At 41.6% G+C, this 26,964-nt stretch overlaps 1 protein-coding gene across 4 annotated transcripts in view; it reads right to left on the reverse strand.

Annotated features, from left to right (window-relative positions):
• Positions 1-1,627: 1,627 nt before the first annotated feature.
• Positions 1,628-26,964, reverse strand: part of FAM169A (family with sequence similarity 169 member A) — a 38,835-nt gene continuing 13,498 nt past the window's right edge. For all 4 annotated transcript variants that reach the window (XM_079995524.1, XM_079995521.1, XM_079995523.1 and 1 more), the window contains exons 3-14: positions 19,023-19,160; positions 18,219-18,318; positions 15,739-15,824; positions 14,778-14,949; positions 12,968-13,147; positions 10,622-10,750; positions 10,370-10,479; positions 8,478-8,532; positions 6,438-6,570; positions 5,227-5,389; positions 4,199-4,414; positions 1,628-3,851 (exon numbers count right to left, since the gene is read on the reverse strand). In XM_079995524.1, the coding sequence (XP_079851650.1) occupies positions 3,348-3,851; positions 4,199-4,414; positions 5,227-5,389; positions 6,438-6,570; positions 8,478-8,532; positions 10,370-10,479; positions 10,622-10,750; positions 12,968-13,147; positions 14,778-14,949; positions 15,739-15,824; positions 18,219-18,318; positions 19,023-19,157 (1,983 nt within the window). In that variant the 5' untranslated portion in view covers positions 19,158-19,160 and the 3' untranslated portion in view covers positions 1,628-3,347. The remainder of the gene's footprint in view (positions 3,852-4,198; positions 4,415-5,226; positions 5,390-6,437; positions 6,571-8,477; positions 8,533-10,369; positions 10,480-10,621; positions 10,751-12,967; positions 13,148-14,777; positions 14,950-15,738; positions 15,825-18,218; positions 18,319-19,022; positions 19,161-26,964) is intronic.

Genomic DNA, 26,964 nt, shown 5'->3' on the forward strand with positions numbered 1-26,964 from the left:
AAACCTGAACTATGTACAGTGGTACCTGTGGTTACGAACTTAATTTGTTCTGGAGGTCCGTTCTTAACCTGAAACCGTTCTTAACCTGAGGTACCACTTTAGCTAATGAGGCCTCTCACTGCTGCCGCCGCGTGATTTCTGTTCTCATCCTGAGGTAAAGTTCTTAACCCGAGGTTCTACTACTGGGTTAGCAGAGTATGTAACCCAAAGTGTTTGTAACCCGAGGTACCACTGTATTGCTTTTGTTTGCGTACCGAGATAGCAGCACTGAGAAACAAAGAAACAGCAAAAAAGCTTATGTTGAGCTAAAAGGGCAAAACATTTTATTCCTAACACAAGATGAGGTCCTACATTATTTCATGCAACAGATTCAGAAGCAAAGCAGTTCTGCATGAAATAAAACCTGAAAATGGTTAAGTGAGCATGGGATGTAAAGCACATTTCAGACATTAGGAGAAACAGTAAGACATTCAAACATGTAGTAGTGAGATCCAGCAGAACTGCACAGCTAAAAACAAAGTTGAGTCCACACACTAACATTCTTTAGGCCAGCTCCTACAAACTTAAAAAGTGATTAATACCGAGTTTGAATTGTATGCAATGGTCCACATGTTTTATAGTCACATTTGCTCTGAACTACAGTGAAGAATTGGTCCTTTTCTTCCTTTCAAGGAGTCATAAGTCTTCTATGGTTGTCTACAAAACTTCAGGGCTGAACAAGTAAATAAACTTCAAGCACTTGTTCTTCATTGTTGCATAAACTTTCAGTCACATAGCCTTCTTTCAACTTTACAGACCTGTTCTTAACTGATCCTTTCAGCATAGTTCTGGTAATTTGATGTACTCTGTAGCAACAGGTACATTTTTAAAAATACAAGCTGGTGCAAAGGAACAAATATCTAGTTGTGGTGCTTACTAGATTGAGACCATCCAGTTGTGGCTCTGCAAGAAGGAGAAGCTGTAACTGCAGGGTACACAATATCCATAGAGGGTCTCCACAACTTCTGAGATCCTGGTGTCTTCCAGATGTTTTGGAAGGCAACTCCCATTTGCCACAGCCAGCTGGGACCAATGGTGGTGTCATCCAAAACATATGGAGGGCAACAGGTTCACAAAGGCTGACTTATATGTTTAGTTTATCAACAAAGCATGGTTTGAGATATATTTATCTTGGTCAAATGCATGCAAACAAGAATCACTCACGGCTAATTAACATATGATAGGCTCTTCTTCTTCTTTCTTCTTTGGCGATCACTCATAGCCGAGTAAGACTGTCTTCCATAGACACGGTTTTAACAATGAGTCCTGATAGGCTATGGCAGAAGGGCAAGCCTTTCCTATGTCTGCATAAAAAGAAAAAACCTTGCTACTCCGGTTTATGCACAAAGCAGCCGCTCCTGGACCCACTTCCATGAATATTATGGTACCTTAAAACACACCCAAGTAGTGTGGAGAAGCTGAGCTCTAACTGAAGAAATATACATTTGCAATAAGATGCCACCACAGACCAGTTGAAGTTGCAGAATGAAGACAAAAATTTGACTTCACTAGCAAAGTTCCATAACATTAAATGCAGAAGGACCAATATCTGATTTGGGGGAGAACGCACACCAATTTAAAAGCACTCTTAAAACTGTTATCACTGTAATCCAGAAGCCATGACAGGGATACAGACTCGAGTCACCTCACAAAACGCAGCTTTGATTTACAGAGCAAGAAATGTAAAGCCCCACAAAATGTTTACTTTAATAATGCTTAGCCCAACACACCTAACATTCATATCCTATATTTGTTAAAACTCTGTACACAAGGTTCTAAACCCACCCCATCATCATCCTCAAAAACTCCAGTCCTAGAGACGTGGCAAAAGCTGCGGACAATTCTTAAATTGTCACGGTGTTGTATTTTACAAAAGAAGCTCTTAGTACTACAAGAGACAAGCCTTAAACGGTTTTTAATGTGCTTTGTAAGAAAGTATTTAATCAAACATTAAAAATGCTGAAGGTTCACTTGAATATATTGTTTATAAACAACAACTAATATTTCTGCACATACACTCCTAATCCACAATACAGAATGTACATTGGTAGAAAAAAGAACGCCCTGAAAAACCCACTCAACTTGGCAGTTCTATGCATGTCCCAAACCTTCTCATGACATGTTTTAAAAAACAAAAACAAAAAAACCAGCACTTTTGTCAAGACAAGAAAAAAAAGTTTAAAAATAAAAAAGTCCTACCAGTCAACTGAGCTATTAGAAAATAGCCAGAATTTCTGTACAATCAGAAAGCCAAAACAGACCAATCCTCAGCACATTGAAATCAAAATCTTTCCACGCTATTCAAGTGAACCTTTTTATTAATAAACACTAAAAAAGAAATTGCTTCAAATTTAAAACGTAACATTTTTTTACGAACCTTACGAATTGCCGCTACTTATAAAAAGGTGTAACCGTACAAATCTGAGGTTCTTATCTTACCGTTAACTCTTAATTACTCTTCCGTTTCCATCTGTTATTTTAGAAGCTTCGCTAGTTAAAACAATCTGCTTTATTCACAATGTGAAATAACAAGAAGACTCCCAATATAAAACAGAATTCAGGATTAGCTGATTCATAGTTGGGAGCGGCTGACGCTTGACTTAATGAAAGTGGATATAGCATCCATGAAGAGCCAAAGATGCAACAGGGAACAATGCTCACAACTAAGCAGAAATAATGTCAGATATTTTGCATTGTGTTAAAACAGGATTTTAATTTGCTACAAAAATAATGCTCCAGGCTTGAGAAATAACTAGTCATAGCTTCTGTTCCCAATAAGCCTATGAAAGTTAACTCTGAAGTTACCAGGGTGTGTCTACTTCCACACCATAAGGGGCAGATTCACAGCATGTTCTCTAAGCTAGAACCAGAGAAGTACACATAAAAAGAACATACAGGACAAATAGTTACTTACTTACTTACTTCTAGGGGAACAGCTGTTGTAAATAATGGCTTACGAATCAAAAGCCACATCAGAAGGCTTGGTAATTTACAATTTGTCGTGTAATTTGTTTGGCCTCTCCACAACTCTACTGTGGCCTGATGGAAAGCTTTTTTTGTGGCTAAACAAACTGGGCTAAAATAGGTCCTACTATTTTTTTAAAAGACTAACCGTTTACCTCCAAATTTGTTCTCCTCATATAGTGGTTAAACACACAAAACGAATAACTGAACCAGGAAATGCAGAGTGTTTGAATACACGTGTGTTCTGGTGTTCCATGTAGTTTCATATTTTGTTTTTGTTTTGTTTTTTAAGAAAAGTACGGAAAGTGATCCAGCTGGGTGAAAACATTGCTCTTCTTCCTTTTTCAAATGAGCTTTCCTTTTTTCTTGGGTGGTCCTTTGTATCCTTTGGCCTTCCTTCTTAAGGTCCGCCTATCCACTACGGGCACTTCGATTTCCACATCCTCTGAACTGCTGTCTGCGGCTTTCTCAGAGGTGGGCTCAGCTGACTCTTCAGACTGTTCATCCAGTTGGTTCTTTTGCCCTTCTGGGTGATGCGAGTACGAGATATCCTCCAGTTCAACCATCACTAAAGCTCCCTGGCCTAGAACAACGGGGGCCTCTGGAGTGTCAGAGCCTCCTTCTTCACTCTGCTCCTCCACAGAGGAAGTTGTATTAGGAGACACATTCTCAGAAATGGTATCTTCCAGAGCTTCAGCGGTTGCTACAGAGTTCGAAAGGCCGTTGTTGGAGGGTTCTTCCTTCTCGGCTGCAGCGACGGGATCTGCATTTGGAACAAGGGTCCTTTTCCTTTGCGTTGCTTGTTGTTCCTCTTCGGGTGGAAGTTCTGCATCTGCCACACTGTCAACCTAATAGAGAAAAACAAACTCTTGTTAGCCATTTTAAGTCAAAGTCGAGGAAACTTTTTGACAATATTCTGAGGGCCACAGATGAGATTCTTAACTTTGTAATAATAATAATAATCATTTCTTATTTATACCCCGCCCATCTGGCTGGGTTTCCCCAGCCACTCTGGGCAGCTTCCAACAAAGTATTAAAATACAGTAGTCTGTTAAACATTAAAAGCTTCCCTTGTACAGCATGCTATATTCCAATGGGCTGGATTTAATTATTATTATTTTTATAATATTGCCAATGATTGTATTAACATGGTGGAGAAGAAACTCTTAAGCATCGCTTATATATTTCCACTCACCTTATCAGAAACATTGTCATCACTGTCTTCAGTGGATTTTACTGAGGAATCAAGGATTAATGGGACAAGTAAGGTTAAAGTTGTTTCCTCTGGATTTTCCAACTGCAACTTTGACTCTCCATCCACCGCTTCACTTCCTGTTTGTCCTTCAGCCACTATTGAGACCTTGATAGCATCTTCCACGAGCTCTCCGTTGAGTGGCTCCACTTCCATTTCCTATAAAACGGCATGTACACATTAAAATGGTGCAAAGCCACTTTTATCATGTAATGTTAACAACAGAATTCAATACATCGGTGACAAGAGTCTCAAATGATAAAAAGCATAGAAAACAACAAAAGAAAAAAATATTACTTCCTGGTTGGATGCACACATTATTCAGTCAACTCCTTTTCCACTTGTTACAAGTAAAGCTTGGTAAAGGTAAAGGGACCCCTGACCATTAGGTCCAGTCGTGGCCAACTCTTGGGTTGCGGCGCTCATCTCACTTTATTGGCCGAGGGAGCCGGAGTACAGCTTCCAGTTCATGTGGCCAGCATGACTAAGCAGTTTCTGGCAAACCAGAGCAGCGCATGGAAACGCTGTTTACCTTCCTGCCGGAGCGGTACCTATTTATCTACTTGCACTTTAACGTGCTTTCGAACTACTAGGTTGGCAGGAGCAGGGACCGAGCAACGGGAGCGCACCCCATCGTGGGGATTTGAACCGCTGACCTTCTGATCGGCAAGTCCTAGGATCTGTGGTTTAACCCATAGTGCCACCCGCATCCCTTACAAGTAAAGCTACCTTGCAACAAAGGCACATCCTTTCCAGAGTTTAGAATAATATATAAACTTGACACCATGAAGGGGTCATATGTACCCTAGTTTTTTCTAGATGCTTATCTCAGTGCATACAAAGCCTTCTGTCCAAGCAGAGAAGGCAATAGCAGGCAGAAGTCCATGACTTCCTCCTCTGTCATACTTGGCAGAAAAAGGGTTGTTAGTGCCTCAAACAGACAAATTGTTCTTAATATATTCAAATCACACCTCTTTATCATCTTGTTTCTCAGATGCAGGACACATCTGTGGTGCTTCTTGGGCTGGTTGTTTCTGGTTTTCAACTAACACCTCCTGCTCACTTTCAACCACATTTTCTTCCATCTCCATCACCTCTTCCGAACTTTCAGATACACGTGCATCAGGTTCTGGTCTGTGCAGCAACAAGAACAATGAATGTGAAATACTCAAGGTATATGTAATATTGAAATGCACACTTTTAATGTGAGAGACGCAGATGAAATTAGGCAGCGGATAATAAATCAGTATGACATACAGACAAACCCAACCAGTAACTTCATCCAGCGAAACATTTTAAAAAATCAAGGAAGTATTTCCATTTCAAATGACACTTTATAGAAATCAATTTACTGCATTTGTTCCTATGAGCAGAAATTATTGATGCCAACTCCAGCCATGGATGAAGGAGCCTGATCCCGTGGCTTCTTCAGAGAATGAAAGGGGAATGGATCCAGTAGATCCAAGGCTGCCTCTCTCCTATGCTGCCCCCGAAACACCTGCTTTTGGGGCATAACACCAAGGGTGGTAGGCCAAGCATGTGGAGCTTTCGGCAGGTGAAATAACGGCTTCCACAGTGGAGATTCCCACCTTGCTAAATGAGCTCTTTTCTACTGCTCCTCTCCACTGGAAAACACCTCAACACAATCCTAACTCCTGCCAGCAAGCAGACCTTGCTCAGTGAGGCTACAACCCTATACACACTAAATTGGGTAAAGGCCCCATTCCTATTGAACACAACGAGACTTAATGTCAAGCAGTCATGTATAGGATTACACTGTCAGAATCCTAGATGGGTGAAAAATCAGAGTTAAAAATTTTATTTGGCATGCAGATTCTCTTTTAGTTCTGATAGGTTGATGATGAGGAATAAAAAATAAACATTAACAAGCCTTTCCTTGCAACAAATTTCCTTCATTTGAAACTGTTTTTAATACTGTATTTTAAATTGTTGAAACTCTCCTGAGGATCTTATGGTGAAGGGCAAATAATCAACTGAATAAATAAATAGTATTAGTAGTAGTAGTAATAATAATAATAATAACAACAACAACAACAACAATCACATACCAAGATTTCAATCCATCTACAACTACCCAAGTATATATGCTATTCCTTTGCACAATTCAATACAACAGAGACCCTACATTTCTTATACAACACATACACACACATAAGTATACCTGCTTTCTGGTGTTTGAAAAACACTTATATCTTCATCTTCAACCATTTCAGGCTCTTGGAACCTTTTCCCCAACTTTGGACGTTTGAGATTATTGCCTCGCGATCGTGTAGAAAGCTGAGCAGCATTAAGTTCTGAGGGGAAGAAAAACCCCACACGCTCAGATCTGAATACAGGTAAATAATGTCACAAAGCTTGAACATGCCTAGAAACCCAGCCTGCGCTAACCTTGTGCTGGTGGCACTAGAAATCAAGTATTTTACAGTTTTGTGTAGCCATCTAAAAAGCAAGTGCTGGTTCCTAGGAATCTGAAGCGTATTTTCTTAGGCTTTTTGCTTTTTGGTACAGGCAGTGGCTCCTCCTTCAGTGACATCCACAGGAACAAAGATTTTACATACGCCTTTGCAGGTTCAGAGGGAAGCACAATAAAGAACTGCCCATTCTCCAAAGCAAATGCAATAGACCGGTAACACTATCATCTGAGCATTCTTCAAATTAAGAATACCTTTACTCTGCATAAGGACAGACTTGCTGATGATCAATTAAGCAAGGGCATTTGATCAGCAGCACCTATCTGCTGCTTAGCCCCTTAATTCCTATGGAAGCAGTAAGGGTGTACTTATAGTTTCTCCATTTTGGCTTGATTTCTGTTAAATAAATCATGAGACGGTGTAATATGTTATGTGCTGTTGTTCACCTGAGGTTGTATTTACCCAATTTGAAGACCTGCTAAGGAACAGAAGATTGTTATTATGTCCTTGTATGTAAAACCACAAAATTCAAAGAGGGTGAACTTTCTTTTTCCCGTGACTGTGCAAGTTCCACACTGCACTCCTATGCATGTACCATGTACTCAGAAGCAAACTCCATTGAGTTCTATGGGAGTTATTCCCAGGTCATTTTATCTTTGAAATAAACCTGCATGTACTGTTTTGACAGCAGTGAGTTCAAGGCGCAGCCAGTGGAATCAAGTAAATGGCCTAAAGTAGAGGGCTGATTGGAGCCTATTTGGCAAATTCTCTACATGGCTAAACTCATTCATTTAGTGAGGGTCAGAGACGATTGGGAGTGTATTAGGAAACTAAGGATTTGTGTTATAATTGTAACAGTTTTGTAACAACTTTTTGGAACCTGAAAAACAATCAAGATGTGCATTCATAACAGATATTCCAGAGTAAGTAGAAATGTTTTGGAATTCGTTTATATTTTTTATTTTCTGGCTCATAAACTACTCTATTTCCTACTGGGCAATTTAATTAAGTACCGTATTTTTCGTCCCATAGGATGCTCCGTCCCACCTAATTTTTTTTTTTGGGGGGGGGGAATAAAGGAAAAAAAATTCCTTTATTTCTCCCCCAAAACCAGGTCAGGGAACAGCGGGATGGTGGCGCTGCACCTCCCCGCTGTCCCCCGAGCTTGTGGGGCTGGCCGATGTCTGACCGGCGCGCGGGGCGCTCTGCTTCAGGGCAACCTGCGTGCCGGGCGGCTGCTATCCACAGCGTGGGGAGCCCTGCGGGAACTCCCGTGGGCTCCCCAGGCTTGCTGATAGCTTCCTGAAGCCTGGAGAGCGAGAGGGGTCGGTGCGCACCGACCCCTCTCGCTCTCCAAGCTTCAGCGAAAGCCTGTATTCGTCCCATAGGACGCACACAGATTTCCCCTTCATTTTTGGAGGGGGAAAAGTGCGTCCTATAGGGCAAAAAATACGGTATTCTGAATCTTGGTTCTTATTTGGCATGTACTAAACTCATTTGCATTTTGTGCTTTATACGATTAAAAAAAACTTAGGAATACACAAGTTACTAAGCGCTTGACTTAATTTCCCTCCTCCCCCACCACCCAGGGCTCCATTAAAGTAAGATAAAATGTGCCAATTTTTTCCATGCATGGTTTTTGACTTCTTAAAAAAGAAATCTCTCTTTGGTATTGCATCACTGAAATGCAGAGGCATTAGTTGAAGAACCCAAAGCTTAGGTGGTGATGGAGCATATTGTGGGCAACAAGAAAGTTCTAACAGAAATCATGCAAGCTAGACTTCTTTTACCTTCAGATGTGCCTTCAAATACTTCTAAGCCATCTTTGTTTTTATGAGCATCAGCCTGGAAGAGAGAAACAACAAACTTAAAAATAAATAAATGACACACTACTGAAGATCCTTATGACATTATTGGCACATTTTCTTGCATTCGTATTATTATTCAATTATACACACCATCTGGATTTTGACAAAAGTTAATTTAATTCCCTTTGTTGTCTGCGTCAAATACTTAGGATACACGAGAGGTATTACCTTACCCTTTTCATATGTACCACTCTGAAAAACGCAAGCTGTGCCAGCTGCTTCCTTCTTTTCACAGGCAAGCTTATGAAAGGGAGTCATAGTTTCCCCTCCATCACCTACCTAAGGCAAAGCCTTCACCCAATTCACCTCTGCCCAGGTGGCTGCTCTTTGGCAACAGCCAAACGTCCCTGAAGAGTCTGTGTGTGCCAGGACTGCCTGAACTCTGGGTTCTGCCAGAGACACTTTCTGGCAAACTTCATGGCACCCACAAGCCCCCTTTTTCTCAGTCTCTATCCTAATCTCATTTCTGTTCATTGTTCCACTTCCACACCCCTCGCCCCGTATTTCTTTTCCTGATCCTTTAGAAACTGCTGCTCCCTCACCGCCCCCCAGTCTCTATACCTTACATCGTAATTAAGCTGAAGTATGTGTATTTTATATAATCCCATTCTTTCCCGTACGTTCCCATCCCTCCATTATTTCCCTTTCTCTAGGTCTATTTTAGACCATAAGCCCTTGTTCTTTGTGAAGTGCTGCTTGTCTAGCAGCACCTTGAGGTGGTTTGACTAAGTATGTGCCATCTGGATAGGTTAGATTGGACCTCGGGCAACAGCCCTCTGCAGACTCTTGGGCTGTGGAATTGTTTAGGGGAAGTTGTTGCTATTATTGATGTTTATTTTTTGTATCTTTGTTTTCGATCTTATTATGATGTATGCGGAAATTGTTTAATTTGGTTGAGTACTTTCTGATGTTTTGGTTTATGACTACTCTTGTTATGTTTGAAATTATGCATTTTTTCCATGTTGTAAGCTGCCTTGAGCATGGTTTGAACTATGAGAAGGCAATATACAAATCAAGTTATGTATGTATGTATGTATGTATGTATGTGTGTGTGTGTACGGTCGTACCTTGGAAGCTGAATGCCTTGGCACTTGTACGTTCTGACTCCCGAATGCCTCAAATCCAGAAGTGCGTGTTCCAGTTTGCGAACGTTCTCTGCATGTCAAATGTCCGTCACAGCTTCCAATTACCTGCAGGAGCTTCCTGCAGGCAATCAGAAGCCGCACCTTGGTTTCCAAACATTTTGGAAATAGAACAGACTTCCAGAACGGATTCCATTTGACTTCCAAGGTACGACTGTATGTCTATGTGTATGTTTAAAGTCTTTTACCTAGCCAGTCAGTTTAAGGATTACTTTTTTCTATTTTTAATGGTTCTGTGTTTTGTTATACACAACCAAACATAGAACCATTAAAAACAGAACAAAGTAATCTTTAAACTGACTGGGTAGGTAAAAGGCTTTAAACATACACATGTTGCTGAACAATATCACATGAACGACAATGTTTTATGAGGGGGCAAAAATGTAAAAAGCCTGTCACACACTTACACATGCAGCACCTGTTACCTCTAAGAACAGCTGAAGCACTTCACATATCCTTTCCAAACATTATTTTTTAATTATAGAAGAAGAATATCACCAAATGTAGTTGAAGTAAATTTGAGAGGAGGGGCAGAGCACCCAACCCGAAGCAAACTTGCTTTTTAGTGTTCCCTGATGTTTCTTCCCACTTCAATAAAACTGCTCAGAAGTTAAAAATAAAGGGGACACACATGTTCCAAACTAAAACAGAGAAAACAGCTTGTGTACCTACACTTAACTGTGTTTCCCTGGGCTCAGATGCCTGCTCACTTGTGGTGTTCATGGCAGTCTGCAGAAAACTTTCATCAGCCTGGGAACCACTGTTTTCTTTCTGTGAGCCTTCTGTTCTTGGAAAAATTCAGAAAAAGAATATGCAAACAGCAATTTAAAACAGCCTCTCTTCAAGGTCCACATCAGCAACCGTGTATTTTTCAGCACCTCATCCCCTCTGCTCCCCAGCCATGCTTACACCATGCCATCATACCTATGCATTTGAAACTTTCTCTCTGCAAGATGCTAGCTACAGTTTTCCGCTGGTGAATGTTGCCAGTGCCTTCAATTTCCCACAGAAGGTCATGATCCCCTGGATACCGTTCAAAGTACTTCTGGCAAGCTGGGAAAAATATTAACAAAATGGGTTCAGTACTTGCATAATTCCTTTACAAAATACTTTTCCTCGTCACCATGATGACAAACTTATTTTAAAGACTTCTCCAAGGAAGTGTCAGCTCTGTCACAGACAGTATAATTGCCCTACATAAGAATATTTTGAATTTTTAAAAAATATATATATATTTATTTACTTATTACTATTTGCAACACCACACCAGCTGTCTCGTGTAAATAAGCACAATTAGTTTTCCAATAAGCATTTAGCAGCCTATATCTGTAAATCATCTGTGTTATTTGCTTTCATGAACAGCTAAGAAGGCACCTTTTAAGTAATGAATGTTTTGGAAAGTTGTTTGTTCACTATACATTTGGATAGCTCTTAACTTATCGTAACTAAACTTTGCATGACAGTACCGGATCTCAAGGAGTTAGTTTCTCACTAGGATTGGATAAAACTGGATGCTATGCAGAATCAAGATGGTGGTCTGAACCTTTCAAAACTGCATTGATTTTAACCCAATTTTGCATGATAGTTCCTGGTATCAAGGAGCAGGTTTTCATCTATGTTTGGATACAATTGGATGTCGTTTTGAAACAAGGTGGCAGATGGGACCTTTCAAAACTACAGATTTTAACCACCAATTTCAAAACTGCAGATTTTTGTTTGCCTTTTAGAATGCCCAAGCAATACAGGGTACAAGGCTGTTAGCACTATATACCGTATTGGCCTGAATATAAGCCTCACTTTCCCCCCAAATTCCAACCGTGAAAAGTTAAAGTGCGGCTTATATTCACGACCTTACGTTACTCAGCAAAGCGGCGTCCGCCCCATGCGTAGCCCCCCCTCCCCACAAGGCTGGGAAGGGAGAGAGCAAGGAAGGGGAAAGGCAACGAAGCGTGCCACCCCACCCCCACCCCCAGTATGCGGCCAGGAACAGCGAGGAAGGGAGTGGCTTCTATTAGGGTATTTTTTCTTTTCCCCCCTCTCATTTTAAAGGTGTGGCTTATATTTGGGTGTGGCTTATATTCAGGCCAATATGGTAACTGAAAGCAATGTTAAAGTAACAGGAGCTTCAGCATCTATGAAATGCCACCAGTTTAAATAACTTTTGGGAACCTGAACCTGGAGAGCAGTAAGCATATCTGCAATTCTTTCTCTTCTATTGCCACACCCAAGGGATTTCAGACCCTAAACTTTCAGAACAACTCTTCGTGGCAGAGTGCATGTCTTATCTTAATTGTCTGGTCAGCTCTTTGAAGTATGCAAAAGGATACAGCCAAGTCTAATTCAAGTAAAGCCAACAGGAATGCAAAAGATCCGATCCAGTAACTGAGGTATGAAACATTTATGTAAAAACCTATCTTCATAGCAACTCCCCAAGTTGTGTGCAGATACCATTTTGAGGCATGTGCCCGATTCTGATGTATACTTGATTCCTATGCTGCTTGAAAGTTATGAGCAGAGAAATTATATGAGGACCAAAACCAATATTCCCATTCAGTATTTCCACAGGTCAAACTAGCCACTGGGACTCAAAAATGTAGAACCCACAGTAATGACTGCAGAAGGAAATGGGGTGTTTGATGGCCGTAGCTGGTTCAAGGAAGGGAGGGAACATTCAGTACAAGGTTGGAGAACTTGTGGCCTTTCTGTTGTTGCTGGACTAGACATGCTGGCTTGGGCTGATGGAAGCTGGGAATTCAACATCACCTGGAGGGCCACGGGCTTCCCAATCATGATACAGAATATATTTCATTTGTCTAAGAGAACTGCTGTATCTTGGGCTTTTTTCTCTTCTTCCTTGTCTGTGTACTTCATGCTTTCTTCCCACCACAGGCACCAACTCTAAGGGGCCCAGGTCTCTTGGGCGCAACACACAGTTTCAAACTGGGCCAATTGGGATGCCTCTGACGATATCGTCAGCCAATTTGGCATGACTGTTCCCAAGATGGGAGGAGCAGGTTTTGTCCTATGTTCAGAAATCTTCTGGCACCATTTTGAATCAAGATCCTGGTCAGAACCATTTCAAACAGTGCTGATTTGGACACCTCTGAAGATACCATTGCCAATTTGGCACTGTGGTTCCTGAGATCAAGGAGGTTTCTTTCTCTCTTTGGATATAATTGGATGGCCCTTTAAGCAGAACCCTAGAAACTAAAAAAATACATTATCCATATCAGTATGGTTTGATGCAATGAGACTAACGGAAGGGCTTACCAACAAGCATAAAAGACGTGAGTGGGAACCGCAGGCCAAGAGCATCTTCTGTGAAAGAATCCACAAAATCTTCCAGCATCAGCAGCCCAAAATCTTTCCCTCGATGTTTCTTCCTCACAAACATTGTATCAAGGACCGGAAGCTGGTAGCTCTGGGTCAGAAAGGCACCACATATGCTTCCTGCAATCATAACAGCAGCTCTGATTGGCATTCATTCTGTTGCTGTGTCCAAGGTGTTCTTCAAAGACAACTAAGCAACCCTTTCTCTCTGTCCTGCATGCATTTCTGTAACATCCCCAAAATCATTATCTGGGCAGCTTATGATCTTAGCAACTTATGGTATATTTTTGGTTATGCACCTCAAAAATGTTCTATTTTCTTTTTGCACCTTCTTCTCTAAACCCCACCCCAGAAAAAAGAAAAATCTTCCCTTCTGCCCAGGCATATAACTTCTACTTTGATCAGCTCATTACTTTTCTTTTGCCCTTTGGGTGCAAGTTGTATCTAAAACATTGCTGTTAGTAAAAGGACCCCTGGACGGTTAAGTCCAGTCAAAGGCAACTATGGGGTTGTGGCGCTCATCTCGCTTTCAGGCCGAAGGATCTGGTGTTTGTCCACAGACAGCTTTCCGGGTCATGTGGCCAGCATAACTAAACCGCTTCTGGCACAACGGGACACCATGATGGAAGCCAGAGCACAGGGAAACGCCGTTTACTTTCCCGCCACAGCGGTACCTATTTATCTACTTGCACTGGCGTGCTTTCAAACTGCTAGGTAGGGAGGAGCCGGGACAGAGCAACAGGAGCTCAACCCAATGTGTGGATTCAAACTGCCAATCTTCTGATCGGCAAGCCCAAGAGACCCAATGGTTTAGACCGCAGCGCTACCCGCATCCCTGTGATTGCTGCTAGTCCTACATTAACACTGGCAAGTATCAACTTTTACCATTCTGTTCTTACCCCATTACTCTTGATTCTGGCAGTGCTAGGCTAACATAACAAACCTGGAATGCAATTAGGGGTGGCAAGGTTGGACAAACAGTATTCAAAGTAACTTACTGCAGAGCCTTATCCTCACTACTTCTAGTCTCAGGTGATGGCGAGGGGGCATACTTGGGCATGCCAATTTATGTGGATGATTTTATAGCAATCACTTTCCTACCCACCAAGAGGAACAATTTAAAAACAACAACAGGCTACAAATCCCTGAGACCAACTGTAAACTTCAAATATACTTTGAAATAGTGTATTCCGTTCACAAAGGTCAAAGTATCAACAGGAACAAACACACGAAAAGACTGCCATCTGCTTTCCCCTAAGCTGCGGTTAGCTACAGCAGGCTAGAAACCCATCTGCCCAAGTATCAAGTTTCCAACAGACATCAAGGCTATATAACATAATCCATTCGGCCCCCCAAATACAGCAAGTGCAATTAGTTTCGCAGACATCCATTGTAGGCTTATTTGTGGAATTAGATTGGCATTTGATGTTAAAATAAGTATTTTTTTTTATACTGTTATGTTTTTAAAATGAACTTTATTGTCCTTTCAGTGTCCAGCAAAGACATCATTATTTTCCCAAGCTTCATAGATGCCATTTTAATTCTGCTTTCTATTTTATGCTGCTTTTATAATGTTATGGTTTTCAGTTTGTGCATGGCCTCCATTGCCACTACCACTTATCACCCTGAACGTAAAAATGCAAGAGAACTACAAGCATGGTTCTCAAACAATGTAAAACTATGGACTTTGTTTCTCTCTGCCTTGCATTAAACGGCATTTTGTGATTTTATTTTAAAAGGGAAATCTTACCTGGAAGCTTAACAGAATAAAAACCAATTGCCTCTCCTTTCTTCCATAGTATTTTCGCATAATCATGGCTACCATGACAGAGGAATGGGCATTCATTTTTCTCCATTTCTTGCTTGCGATAAATTAATCTATTTAGCACATAGAGGACCACTCTCTCTCCAATGGAGTTCACCTATAGTAAACACATAGAAAGAATATGACTATGATTGAAGAAGAAGAAAATATTGTTCCAAAAAGGCCATGTGGCTAAATTTTGCTGAAATCCACATCCCTACTTTCAAGGTAGCAAAGAGGGGTAGATTAATTTTTTTCTAAAAATATGTTTGGGTTTTGTGGTTATGACACACTACTGTTATTCCGTTTGTTTTTATCTTCATTTGTAAACTAACTCGAGAGAACTGTAATACTTTAGATAATATAAACATAATACATACACCATAAAGCCAGGAATTAAGATGAACACCTGATGATAGGGCAGACCCACATTAAAGTGTTAATTTATTTGTCAGTTGTTAAATTTGTATCCTACCTTTCCAACAAAACAGTGCTCATGGTTCAGCTATTGTCACTTTTTTCATGAGCCTATGGGACCTGGAGGTCCGGGGAAAGGGCTGCTGATTACGTGAGGCAGCCTGACCACTCACTCAAAAATATTATCTGCCAAGATTTGCTGAGGAAAAAGCTGTTATCAGCAGAGCCATCTTAAATTTGTAGTCTATACACATGCCTTTTTAAAAAAGTCAGCTTCCTGCGACACATACAAGATGCTTGCGCCACAACCCAAAAACATAATCAGAATTATAGAAAGCACTGCCTACACATCTGTGTGCATGGACACACACCAATTCTGTTCCAAGTAAATATGAATTAGACACTCTGAATACATTACGCAGTATCTCTGTTTGGATTAGATGGCTCCTCAGATTACAGACACACTTAACAGAACAAAAGCTTTACTTACCTGCAAAAGTCCTTCTCTGGACGGATCAGATGTTCTCACAATATCATCAACAGGCCACCACTGATCAGCAAGGAAAAGGGCAACAGCTTGAATGAGAAAAGAGAAATATGAAGCTAGGACAATGGTGGCGATGGTCTTAATTATGTTGAGTAAGTGTGAAGTTGCATAAAAGTAGGTATAACAATGCTACTACAGTTGTTGTTTTTTAATCTACATCTGTTAGTTGTAATTTATCTCTAGGAAGTTTCCAAAAATTAAAACGGTCGCCAAAGAACAGTTTAAAACAGGTATTTTAAAATATTCAAATCTGGTTAAAATCTGGTTAAAATCAACCGTAGCTTAAAAAAACCAAAAACATAAAACACATGTAACTTTTGTATGTCTGGAGAGACTTGCTTAACCAAAAATATTCTAAGCAAGTGCTAGAATGAGTGTAGTGAAGGTGTCAGTATTTTCTACTGCCGCTATTACAGAGGGTCACGTGACGGGATGATTTCATTTCTTATCATTGTGTGCCAGCAGAAATCAAACTGACAAACTTCCATTCTTTGCTCTCTGTCCAGCTAGAGAGGATGTGTGAGGAGCTCACACAAAATGCCATGTTTCTTTTGTTTCTTTTGCTGTAAATAATAAAATACTTGATGCCACAATTCCTACACAATTTTGCTTTCACTGACTCTGCTAATACGCTTTATATCGTGCCCATGTATTTTGGATGCGTGCCGATGTTTTCTACGGGACTCCAGCAAGAGGCACCTGCCGGATGTCAACTTTGGGAGTTCCTAAGTGTATATGGGGGGTCACACAAAAGGATAAATTTCTTGTGTGGAACAGGTATTCTGTTACATCTGTAATCGTCCTGCGAGCCAAAGATGTCAAGGCTGCATATATGGGGTAGGTCAATCTTCCAAATAGACTGGTCCCAAACTGCTACTTTAATAGAGGATGTATTTGGGAGGAGTGACAAGCCAACTTCTGCATCAGCTCTGACAGGCTTATGCCAGCCAGAGCAGAAGTGGGGGCTGGGTCTTCCTTTTGACAATGCCAGATCCTGGCTGCTGCAGCTGAGGGATTGGACCTCTTGGGGGATTGGAATCCAAAGATGCCAAAGCTCTATCTCCATCCTGTTGTTTTGTGAGTCTTCTTGCTTGCTACTGCTAGCAGTAGCTTTCTACCAGCTGGTACAGCTCCCCTTCAAGCAGCGGTCCTCTCTGCAGGTGGATAGGTACCTATGTACCTAATCCTTGACCTCCTCCAAATTAGGAGCATTGGGATTGCACTCTAAGGGTTATTTTTATTCACAGTGAACACTTGTTCAACACATTATGTTTCAGTCCTCGTCACTTATTAAGCCTGAGCCAAAAGGGTTCAGCAGGAGGGGCAGTGTGGGGAGAAGAGAAGCTAGCTGGCCTTTACAGTAGCGTTGACGGACACAGGCCTATTTCAAGCTGCAACAACAAACCATGGCCGGTTATGAGGACGAGCCAGATTGCTACCTCTTTGCTTTGGTGTGCAAGGAAAAGAGATTCAAAGCTCCTTTTCTTGGCTTGCTCTTAAGGGCATTTTCCTGTTCTGTCCGAACTTGGAAAACTGTGGGTTGGGTGAAAAAGGTACACCATGGTTTGAAACAACCATGAACAGAAAATTTAAACCTCTTCTGTTCTTGGGTGGAGAGGGAACGCATGACATCAAGGCTCATACTTGTAACATCCAACCACAGTTCGTTGTTACATCTGAACCTCAGGCTCTTTGCTTCCATTCAGTACAGTGGTGCCCCGCAAGACGAATGCCTCGCAAGACGAAAAACCCGCTAGACGAAAGGGTTTTCCGTTTTTCGAGGCGCTTCGCAAGACGAATTTCCCTATGGGCTTGCTTCGCAAGACGAAAACATCTTGCGAGTCTTGCGAGTTTTTTCCCTCCCCCCCCTTTTTCTAAGCCGCTAAGCCGCTAATAGCCGCTAAGCCGCTAATAGCCACTAATAGCCGCTAAGCCGCTAATAGCGCTAAGCCGCTAAGCCGCTAATAGGGATGCTTCGCAAGACGAAAAAACCACTAGACAAAGAGACTCGCGGAACGGATTATTTTCGTCTTGCGAGGCACCACTGTAATGGCAAACTGCTCCTGCTTCCAAAATAACAGTGAAGGGGGCATAGCAGCACTATTCCATCCAACAGCCAGGGGTGTTCTCTGGGATAACCTCCTTAGGTTGTATAATCTGTCAGTGCCCACAAGGCAACAATGACGGGCAGGTTGCAGGTCTTTCCTACAGACCAAGCATTACACAGCTGGAGCTGGAGCAAGCTGAATATTTGCCTAGCCAGCTGCTCCGCACCCTGGCTTCAGTACCAACTAAAGTTATTATGGTTCTGAAATGCACAATTACAGAGAGATTCAGGAGCAAGGACAAGAAATAAGTAAGCATAGTAAAAATAAAAAGACTCAGAGCAGAACACAATACTGAAACAAAAATTTAAGTGAAACCTGTGAGCGAATCCTCTGGCGCAAACAAAGCAAGGACTTTGTGCCTTTCCTCTCCGCCATAAAGGGGGACGAAGCCTATTGTGGATAGACGAATTGGGATCTGGGGAGTGGGGGCAGGAAGGAGAAGAAAAACATTACCATCTTTTCATGTTCTTCTTCTGCTGTAAAACTGTTAGCACAGTCACACATTAAAATATGCTACAGAAGAGACAATAGACTCATTTGTTCTGCTGCAGTCGTCAAAGGTTTTTTTAAAGAAAGAATCCAACCAGACACGGTCTTTCCCTCTGCTTTGCTGCGTATCAATTTACCAAGGACATGCCAGGATCCAAGAATGAAAGATTTAGCTGTGGCATTAAATTACAAAGAGAAAAGCAAAACAAAAAGTTGGAAGTTGTGAGTGATGCATGGGGGTGTCCATCTACTTGATTCTCCTATGACATTGGTCTTTTTAAAAAAACAAACAGACTGGGCCCTCAGTGCCTCCAAAATAGCCTTTCTCAACCTTTGGTCCCAAGGTGTTGTTGGACTATAAATCCCATCATCCCTAGATCCAGCAGGACCAGTGGTCAGGGATGCTGGGAGTTGAGGTCCAACAACATCTGGGGACCAAAAGCTGGGAAAGGCTGATCCAGAACACACAATGCCTGTGACACAGGCCATATATACCCCATCTGACAAATACTGGGAGAGTAAAAGGCTCTGAGTAACAGAGTATTGAAAGCCATTATAAATGTACAGCTAAAGTCCACTGTTAACAGACATATAAAACACCAAGATGCCAAGCTAATTCTCAAATCTTACTTTGACGTTACTGGCAAGAGACAGGAACTCTGGGTTTTCTGGATCCCCACACCTGAGATCAGACATATAATCTTCTCCAGAACTTTCCAGGTCTTCATGACTGTAGTTTTCCAGTAAGTCCACAGGGAAGGCCATCCCCTTGAAACAGAGGGCATGTTTTATTGCTATTGCAGGCAGACAACTAAATCACAAGAATCCAACTTTTATTTGATTTCAACTCTAAGGCCACAAAATTTAGGAGAGGACCTCAATTATATCCCAATCTAGTCCAGCAAATACAAGCACGCCTACTCACATATATATGAACTGCAAAAATTTATTTGTGACATTATTTTTCCTTTCAATATTTTGTGCCTCATGTTCCACCATGGACAAACATGCTGGCTGCAATCAGGCTACTTAGGCTTTCAAAAAGCATTTTATGAAGTCCCTAACCAGCAGTGATTAGTATTTAACACTAATCACTGTATTTACTAGTAAACTCAACAGAGGGAAGATTTGTTTACATTTTTATATCCGGAGCTCATGGCAATTAAAACTAATGAAATTAACACAAATATGATAAGAGGATGTGCACTGATTGCTTCCTTTTGTTTAACCAGCAACCAGGCAGCAAGAGTAAATACAGCCTCACAATGGAGAAAAGTAAGAAGCGAAGTCTCCCAAGGATCTGCACTGGGACTGTTGTTATTCAATTTCCTCATAATTAAGTCAAAGTAAGCAGGTGGCGCTGTGGGTTAAACCACAGAGCCTAGGACTTGCTGATCAGAAGGTCGGCGGTTCGAATCCCTGTGACGGGGTGAGCTCCCATTGCTCGGTCCCTGCTCCTGCCAACCTAGCAGTTCGAAAGCACACAGTGCAAGTAGATAAATAGGTACCGCTCCGGCGGGAAGGTAAACGGCGTTTCCGTGCGCTGCTCTGGTTCACCAGAAGTGGCTAATCATGCTGGGCCCATGATCCGGAAGCTGTACGCCGGCTCCCTCAGCCAATAAAGCAAGATGAGTGCCGCAACCCCAGAGTCGGCCACAACTGGACCTAATGGTCAGGGGTCCCTTTACCCTTTACCTTTTTAAGCGCCCAAATTTGTGGAGGACTCCGAATAATCCAGGATAGTGAAAATCCAAGCAAACTGCAAAGACCTTCAAATAAGGACCTCTCCAAACAGAGCAGACAGGCAACCACAAGGCAAACGAGATTCAAAGGATGCATACTGAGATAAGGTGGAACTGCTCAACACCTACTTTGCCTCTATCTTCACCCAAAAGGAAAGCAGTGCCTAAAGCTAGTGGTAAGAGAATAAATGATGCGGGGAGGGAGCTGCAGCCCAAGGCAGGAAGAGAGGTGGTAAGGAAACACCTAGCTACTTTAAATAAATTCAAATCTCCAAGCCTTGATGAGAAGCACTGTGAGGTTCCTGATTAGCAGTGGGTTAGATCAGATGACCCTCAGGGTACCTTCTAACTCTACAATTCCATGATTTTATACTGGGGCGGGGAAATAAAAACGCTATTGTCACACATGTACTGACGAGATTTGCAGTTCACTGTTACTATATCCGCTCAAGTGAAACAGCTCAGCAGAACAATTCTTTTGTCATTTCTCAAAGCTGGCTGAATTTATGCAGCTCCCCAAAATGAAATAGTTATAGGAATTCCAAGGTCTCAAATATAGAATGTTGATAATTGCACAAGGTAAACACACATACGTTAAGTATATAAACCGCATGTCTAAAATAGTACAGGAGAGCAATCCAAAAGCCATCTTGGCTCTCCTAAAGACACGTAAGTATTTCCTCTGCCTCCTTAATCCCCCTTGCCTGAGAACACGGAGGCAGAAGGGATTTCCCTCCTAGATCTATGAACCTCCTTTGTATTAATTGTCATCGTTTGCCCAGATGCTCTGCATTGAGGGATGTCTGACCTGCATTCTGGTTGTCTTATCAAATGCTGGTGTTTTGTGTAAACTGTCTGGAACTATGTAAAACTTGCTAATCTTCAGGAATATCACACCTTGGCCTGCCTGAGCCACAGTAACCCCACCTTATGTGAGATGTAATTTCTGACTCTTTGTATTTTTTTTTTAAATAATGTTTATTAAATTTTTCAACAAGAAAAAAGGTTACAAAAATAGTTAAAAAAAAAGAATACAGAAAATACAAAACCAGAAAAGCAAAAATAATAAAGAAAAATAAAAACAGTTAAAAATAAATCCCTCTTTCTATTATCTTACCACTCATTTACTTATTTTCATGACTTCCTCACACCTCCCTTTTTTGTATTCCATTTAATAATTAGTTCAGCAAATCCATACCCTCTTTGTTTACCCTTAATTTCTTGTCTTCACATATTATAACTTCGAATTTTCATCTAGTATCAATCCATTTTTACATATTCCTTTTGCCTTATTGCTAAAACCACTTCCTTTCATTCCAACATCATTAACATTCAATAATTTTGCAGTGTTTCTGTAGATAGTCTTTAAATTTCTTCCATTCTTCTTCCACCAACTCTTCTCCCTGGTCTCGGATTCTGCCTGTCATTTCCGCCAATTCCATATAGTCCATTACTTTCATCTGCCATTCTTCCAAGGTGGGTAGATCTTGTGTCTTCCAATACTTTGCGATGAGTGTTCTTGCTGCTGCTGTAGCATACATAAAGAAAGTTCTATCCTTCTTTGGCACCAATTGGCTGACCATGCCCAAGAGAAAGGCCTCTGGTTTCTTCAGGAAGGTATATTTAAATACCTTTTTCATTTCATTATAGATCATCTCCCAGAAAGCCTTAATCTTTGGGCACGTCCACCAAAGGTGAAAGAATGTACCTTCAGTCTCTTTACATTTCCAACATTTATTATCGGGCAAATGATAGATTTTTGCAAGCTTGACTGGTGTCATGTACCACCTGTACATCATTTTCATAATATTCTCTCTTAGGGCATTGCATGCCGTAAATTTCATACTTGTGGTCCACAACTGTTCCCAGTCAGCAAACATAATGTTATGTCCAACATCTTGTGCCCATTTAATCATAGCAGATTTTACCGTTTCATCCTGAGTATTCCATTTCAACAGCAAGTTATACATTCTTGATAATATCTTAGTTTTGGGTTCTAATAATTCTGTTTCCAATTTTGATTTTTCCACCTGGAAGCCAATTTTTAATTTCTGACTCTTTGTAGAGGGGGTGTCCTTTTTCTCCACACCAAAATGCAAACCCTTAAAAGGGATGTTTCTTCGTGGTTCTGGGTCTCTCTTGCCTCCTTGCTAGGAGGGGAGGGAACTCAGTTGCAACAGAAAAATAAAAGATCTGCCTTGCTTTCACTGCCTCCATCTATTCATCTCTGACCCATCATGGATTTAGGGGACTCTGTCCCTTGGGGAGTAGGGCAGCAAAAGCCAATCACCCCTATTTTTCTGTATCAAAAGCAAGGAGGAATAAAACCTTAGCAAAAGTCTGCAAACGATACGCCATAGACAACTTGTAATATCCTGTTATCCTGATAGCTCACTCCCACACATGGTACACTTAAGCAGGGGAAATTGTTATTATGGTTAACACAGTGCCCACACCTAGTACAGCTGTAATTTTGATATTTCATTGATAATGTAAGCTACGCAAAGAAAAATTTTAGGCAGCATATATGCCCTTGCTTACAGTGCATAGTGTGCGGTATACGCTTATTATGGACAAATGGTTCACACAAAGTTTTGACGGATACCAGAAGCTACTTCTCCCAACTCCAGCTGAAGGCAGAAACTACAATGGCAGCTTTGCATTTAGGAAAATGACACGGCTGCTAAGGATGACCCAAATCCTATGTAGGCCCATTTCCATAAAAAGACAATTAAGGTAGGATTAAGGAGGAAATCGTTTGCATCACGTAGCACCAGGAACTAGTGATGGTATGAAGCCTGGGAGGCAGATTAACAGCTTCGTGACATTTTATTCGTAACATCCTGCCCTTCTTCCAAAGAGAATAGAGCAGCTAAAGGAATGGTGTCCAAACAGTCTGGCTGCTTGCAGTGTTAAGACCTGCTCAGTTTTAGTAGTGTAACTCGGTCATGTATTTTCAAAACTGTACTCTAAACCTAAACGCTCAAGGCTGAAGTTCACTAGAGTGGAACAGTGCAGCTGAAGAACGGGAAGCAAATGAAAATCACTCTGCACTGTATACAACCAAACTAAAGGACATCCAATAAAAAAGTGGGAGAGGGTAAGAACCTGCGCGTTACAGTGGAAGTTTCCATCAGGCTTACGCAACAGTGAAATATGTGAACCACCTGCCCCATCAAAAACCCTCTAGGTCATCATCATTCCTGACATTTTTAGAATAAAGCAGAACTGAAGCAGAAAATGAGCAGCAGCAACTGCTTAACTGCTGCACTCTGGCTTCATTTTCAATTACGGAAACATTCCAGGAGAAGAAAAATTTTGTGCTTCATTTGTGTGTTTGTAATGAACCAGAAGTTTGCATTTGCATTTCAGGAACACAAGTCAATAGTTCTTCCTCAGCTTCTGCTTCCTTCACAGAACCAGAAAATCCAAATGAATTCCTGTCATATATTTCATTCCAATACCTAGTGTAAAAAATGGTTAAGTTCTCTCATTTCAATCTTTCACAATTCTCAGGTCAAATACACTGGCTTTGCTTCCAGGATTTGGTAGATAGATGATAGATGATAGATAGATAGATGATAGATGATAGATAGAAAGACAGACAGACAGACAGATGAGCCAGACAGAAGCAGCTGGAAAGCATCTTACATCATTTCTGACAACTGAGGACAGCCCAGATTCCTCCTACAACACCCAGATAGCTGCTTCTCCTTCCTCTTGCTTTAAAACCTCTTTGCATTGCATGACAGTAAAACTGTCAGATCAAATCCTCGTCATGAGCTCGGGGTTGTGCTCTGTTCATGAGATAACTACCCGATCGGTCAGTGAATATTCTGGCTGCCTGAACAAACGCGATGTAGCCTTAAGCAACACAAATTGTCGCGGCCATTCATGCAGAACGGAAATTTGAAAAGGGAAGAGACAATAATTCCAATAAATCCCAAACACAACCCATTATTTAATTAGGAGTACGGCGCTTTTGTATGAAACAAGCAGGCACTCTCATTTTTATCACACCGTTAAGAGGGGAGAGAGAGATGCCACCATGCGCGCTTACATAACAGCATTAAAAGGTTCTTTGTGCTAAGACCCCGAAGTCGTGCCTGCTTTCACTGTAATAGCTACAGACCTTCCACACACTCCGTGGCCATGCAAAGTGACTACGCTACAAGCAGCACGTCCTTCACTAACAGAATGTGCCATTGTTGTGGCTTCTTAGACTGAATTCAATGCAGCACAAAATAAGCAAGTATGGGCACCCTGATTCACTCCAGCATTTTCAATGTCAATATGGCTGATTACAGGAATATCCTGTAATACAATGATGAGCTATACAATGATGAGCTAAAGGGATTTACCTAGGGGAAAAACCCAGGGCTGTGGCTGAACAAGAGGGGGAAAGGGCAGAATGTGACAAGCACAGAATTCAGCTTTGTGGGACACAAGGCTAGCCCATAAGGCTGCAATGTCTGTATGAGTAATAATAACTGCTGAAGTCTGAGAGCAGAGAGGCGCTGAATAACATTTGTTCGGGTTGGGAGATTCAAGTATCCTTTCCACTTCTGTGACAATTGTGCAAGACAGCAGCAATCGCAGAACAGTTTGCAAAAGTAAGAAATTGTGCAAACATGATCCATAATTTGCCGAACAGGCTGCAGATTCCAGCTCATCTTAGCTTAATTTTTTAATTTTAAGTGCATTATATTAATTGCCACAAAATCTTTTTTTAAAAAAAAACTGTGAACGCAGTTCAACAAGCGCATCTCACAGGCAGCCCATTAATGACCAAACTGCTGTCACTGAAAATAAATGGGAGTTGCCCGGTCATTTATGTTACTCCCACTGTATTTCAGTATCACATGAGAAAATGAAAGAAATATAATAAATACAGCATGTTCAAAGACTGCTCAGCCTAGAAAAGTGGTTTTCCAGCTGTGTTTGAAGGAACTTTGGGGTACCTCACTGGCACAGTCAATAACAGAAGACAGGCACTACTATCCGTCTTCCACTGAAGCATGCAGCTGCCAGGAAGTCTTGGGAATGTGTACATTCTAGGCAACTAAATCAATAACTTGTCCAGTATAGTTAACTCTCTTCAAAGCTCCGAATGGTCTCAGAACAGGGCAGGTTCTCAAGCTGCATGATGCAGCAACTTTGCTAAAGCTAAGCAGGGCAAGAGACAGCCTGCCTGGCAGCCCCTATGAATCCCGTCTTGAGTTCCATCATACCAGAAAACCAGGGTGTAAACATAGTAAATAAACACTTTGCCCTGGGACAGCTCCATCAGCAGAGTATGAGACTCTTAATCTCAGAGTTGTGGTTTGAGCAAAAGGGGGTTGGACTAGATGATCCTCAGGGTCCCTTCCAACTCAACAGTTCTGGGATTCTATGATAAACATATATGGGTGTGGGATTTGTAGTACAATATACCGTATTTTTCGCTCTATAGGACGCACCGGACCATAGGACGCACCTTGTTTTAGAGGGGGAGAACGGGGGGGGGGGGAATTCTCCCCCTCTCTGCTCAGCGCCCCTTCAGTGAAGCGTCAGGAGAAAAGGAGCCCTTTCCATTTCTCCTCCCGCTTCGCTGAAGGGGCGCTGCACAGAGAGGGAAAACTGTGCAGTGCCTCTCCAGCGAAGCGAAGCCTGGAGAGCAAGAGGGATCGGTGTGCACAAACCCCTCTCACTCTCCAGGCTTCAGGCGGCTATCTGCAAGCCTTCGGAGCGCAGCAGGAACTCCTGCTGCGCTCCGAAGGTTTGAGGATAGCTGCCTGAAGCCCCCGGAGTGCAGTGGGAGTTCCCATTGCGCTCCGGGGGCTTCAGGCAGCTTCAGCGAAAGCAACGCGAAGCATCCGGAGCGTGGGGGGAGCTCTCCCTCTGCACTTCGGAGGCTTCGCGTTGCTATCGCTGAAGCCAAGCAGCCTGCATTCGCTCCATAAGACGTACACACATTTCCCCTTAATTTTTGAAGGGGAAAAAGTGTGTCATAGAGCAAAAAATATGGTAACTGAAGGCTGCTGCAGTTCTAAACTTGACCACTCATTGCACTGAGAGAGCTAGAGGAAGGATAGGGGATAGATGCCCTTAATAAAAAGACCCCTAGCTCTGGCAGGCAAGGCTATGGTCATATGCAGTACAGTACAACTAAGCTTATGCAACCCTGCAAAAGTTTTGTGGTGGTCACACTGCTTCATTTGCAATCAGTACATATCCCCTACTCCCTGCTGAAAACTCACAACTATCTATCCATCTATCTAGCCAAATAATATTTATTAGTTTTCCATTTTTTAAAAAACAAATCAATGCCAAATTACATCAGATTTAATACAATTTCCCCAAAAAGTTGACTTCCCACTCCTAGTCATAGTTACGGTCCATAGTTTTCCCCACTGCTGTTTGATATTACATATTTATCTCTTATATTCAATTTACAATTATAAATTTTTAATTAATTAATTAATTTTTTTATTTAACAATATAGAATACCACAAATGTTTGGGTTTATTTTCACCTCCCTTTTGCTGCATTATATCCTCCCGGAAAGGAACGATGAGCTCACACTGGGGAAGGATCGCAGAACAAGGTAAAGAAGAATCAGCCCAACACTAATGCACCATGATGGTGTCATGACTCAAGAATATGTCTCAGGAGGCACCTGAAACAAAACGTAAGTCTGGAGGGACCACCCCTACATTCCCAAAATTTTAAAGTTCTGATTCTCAGCTTAACTTTTAAGCCTTTACTCTCAACTTGCCAGAAGACATGCCATTCTCTGGTTCCTACATCACTTACTACCACCAGCATCCTATTTACTTAATAATTCATAA

Source organism: Podarcis cretensis (genome assembly GCF_951804945.1).
Source record: "Podarcis cretensis genome assembly, chromosome: 11".
Classification (NCBI taxonomy): domain Eukaryota; kingdom Metazoa; phylum Chordata; class Lepidosauria; order Squamata; family Lacertidae; genus Podarcis; species Podarcis cretensis.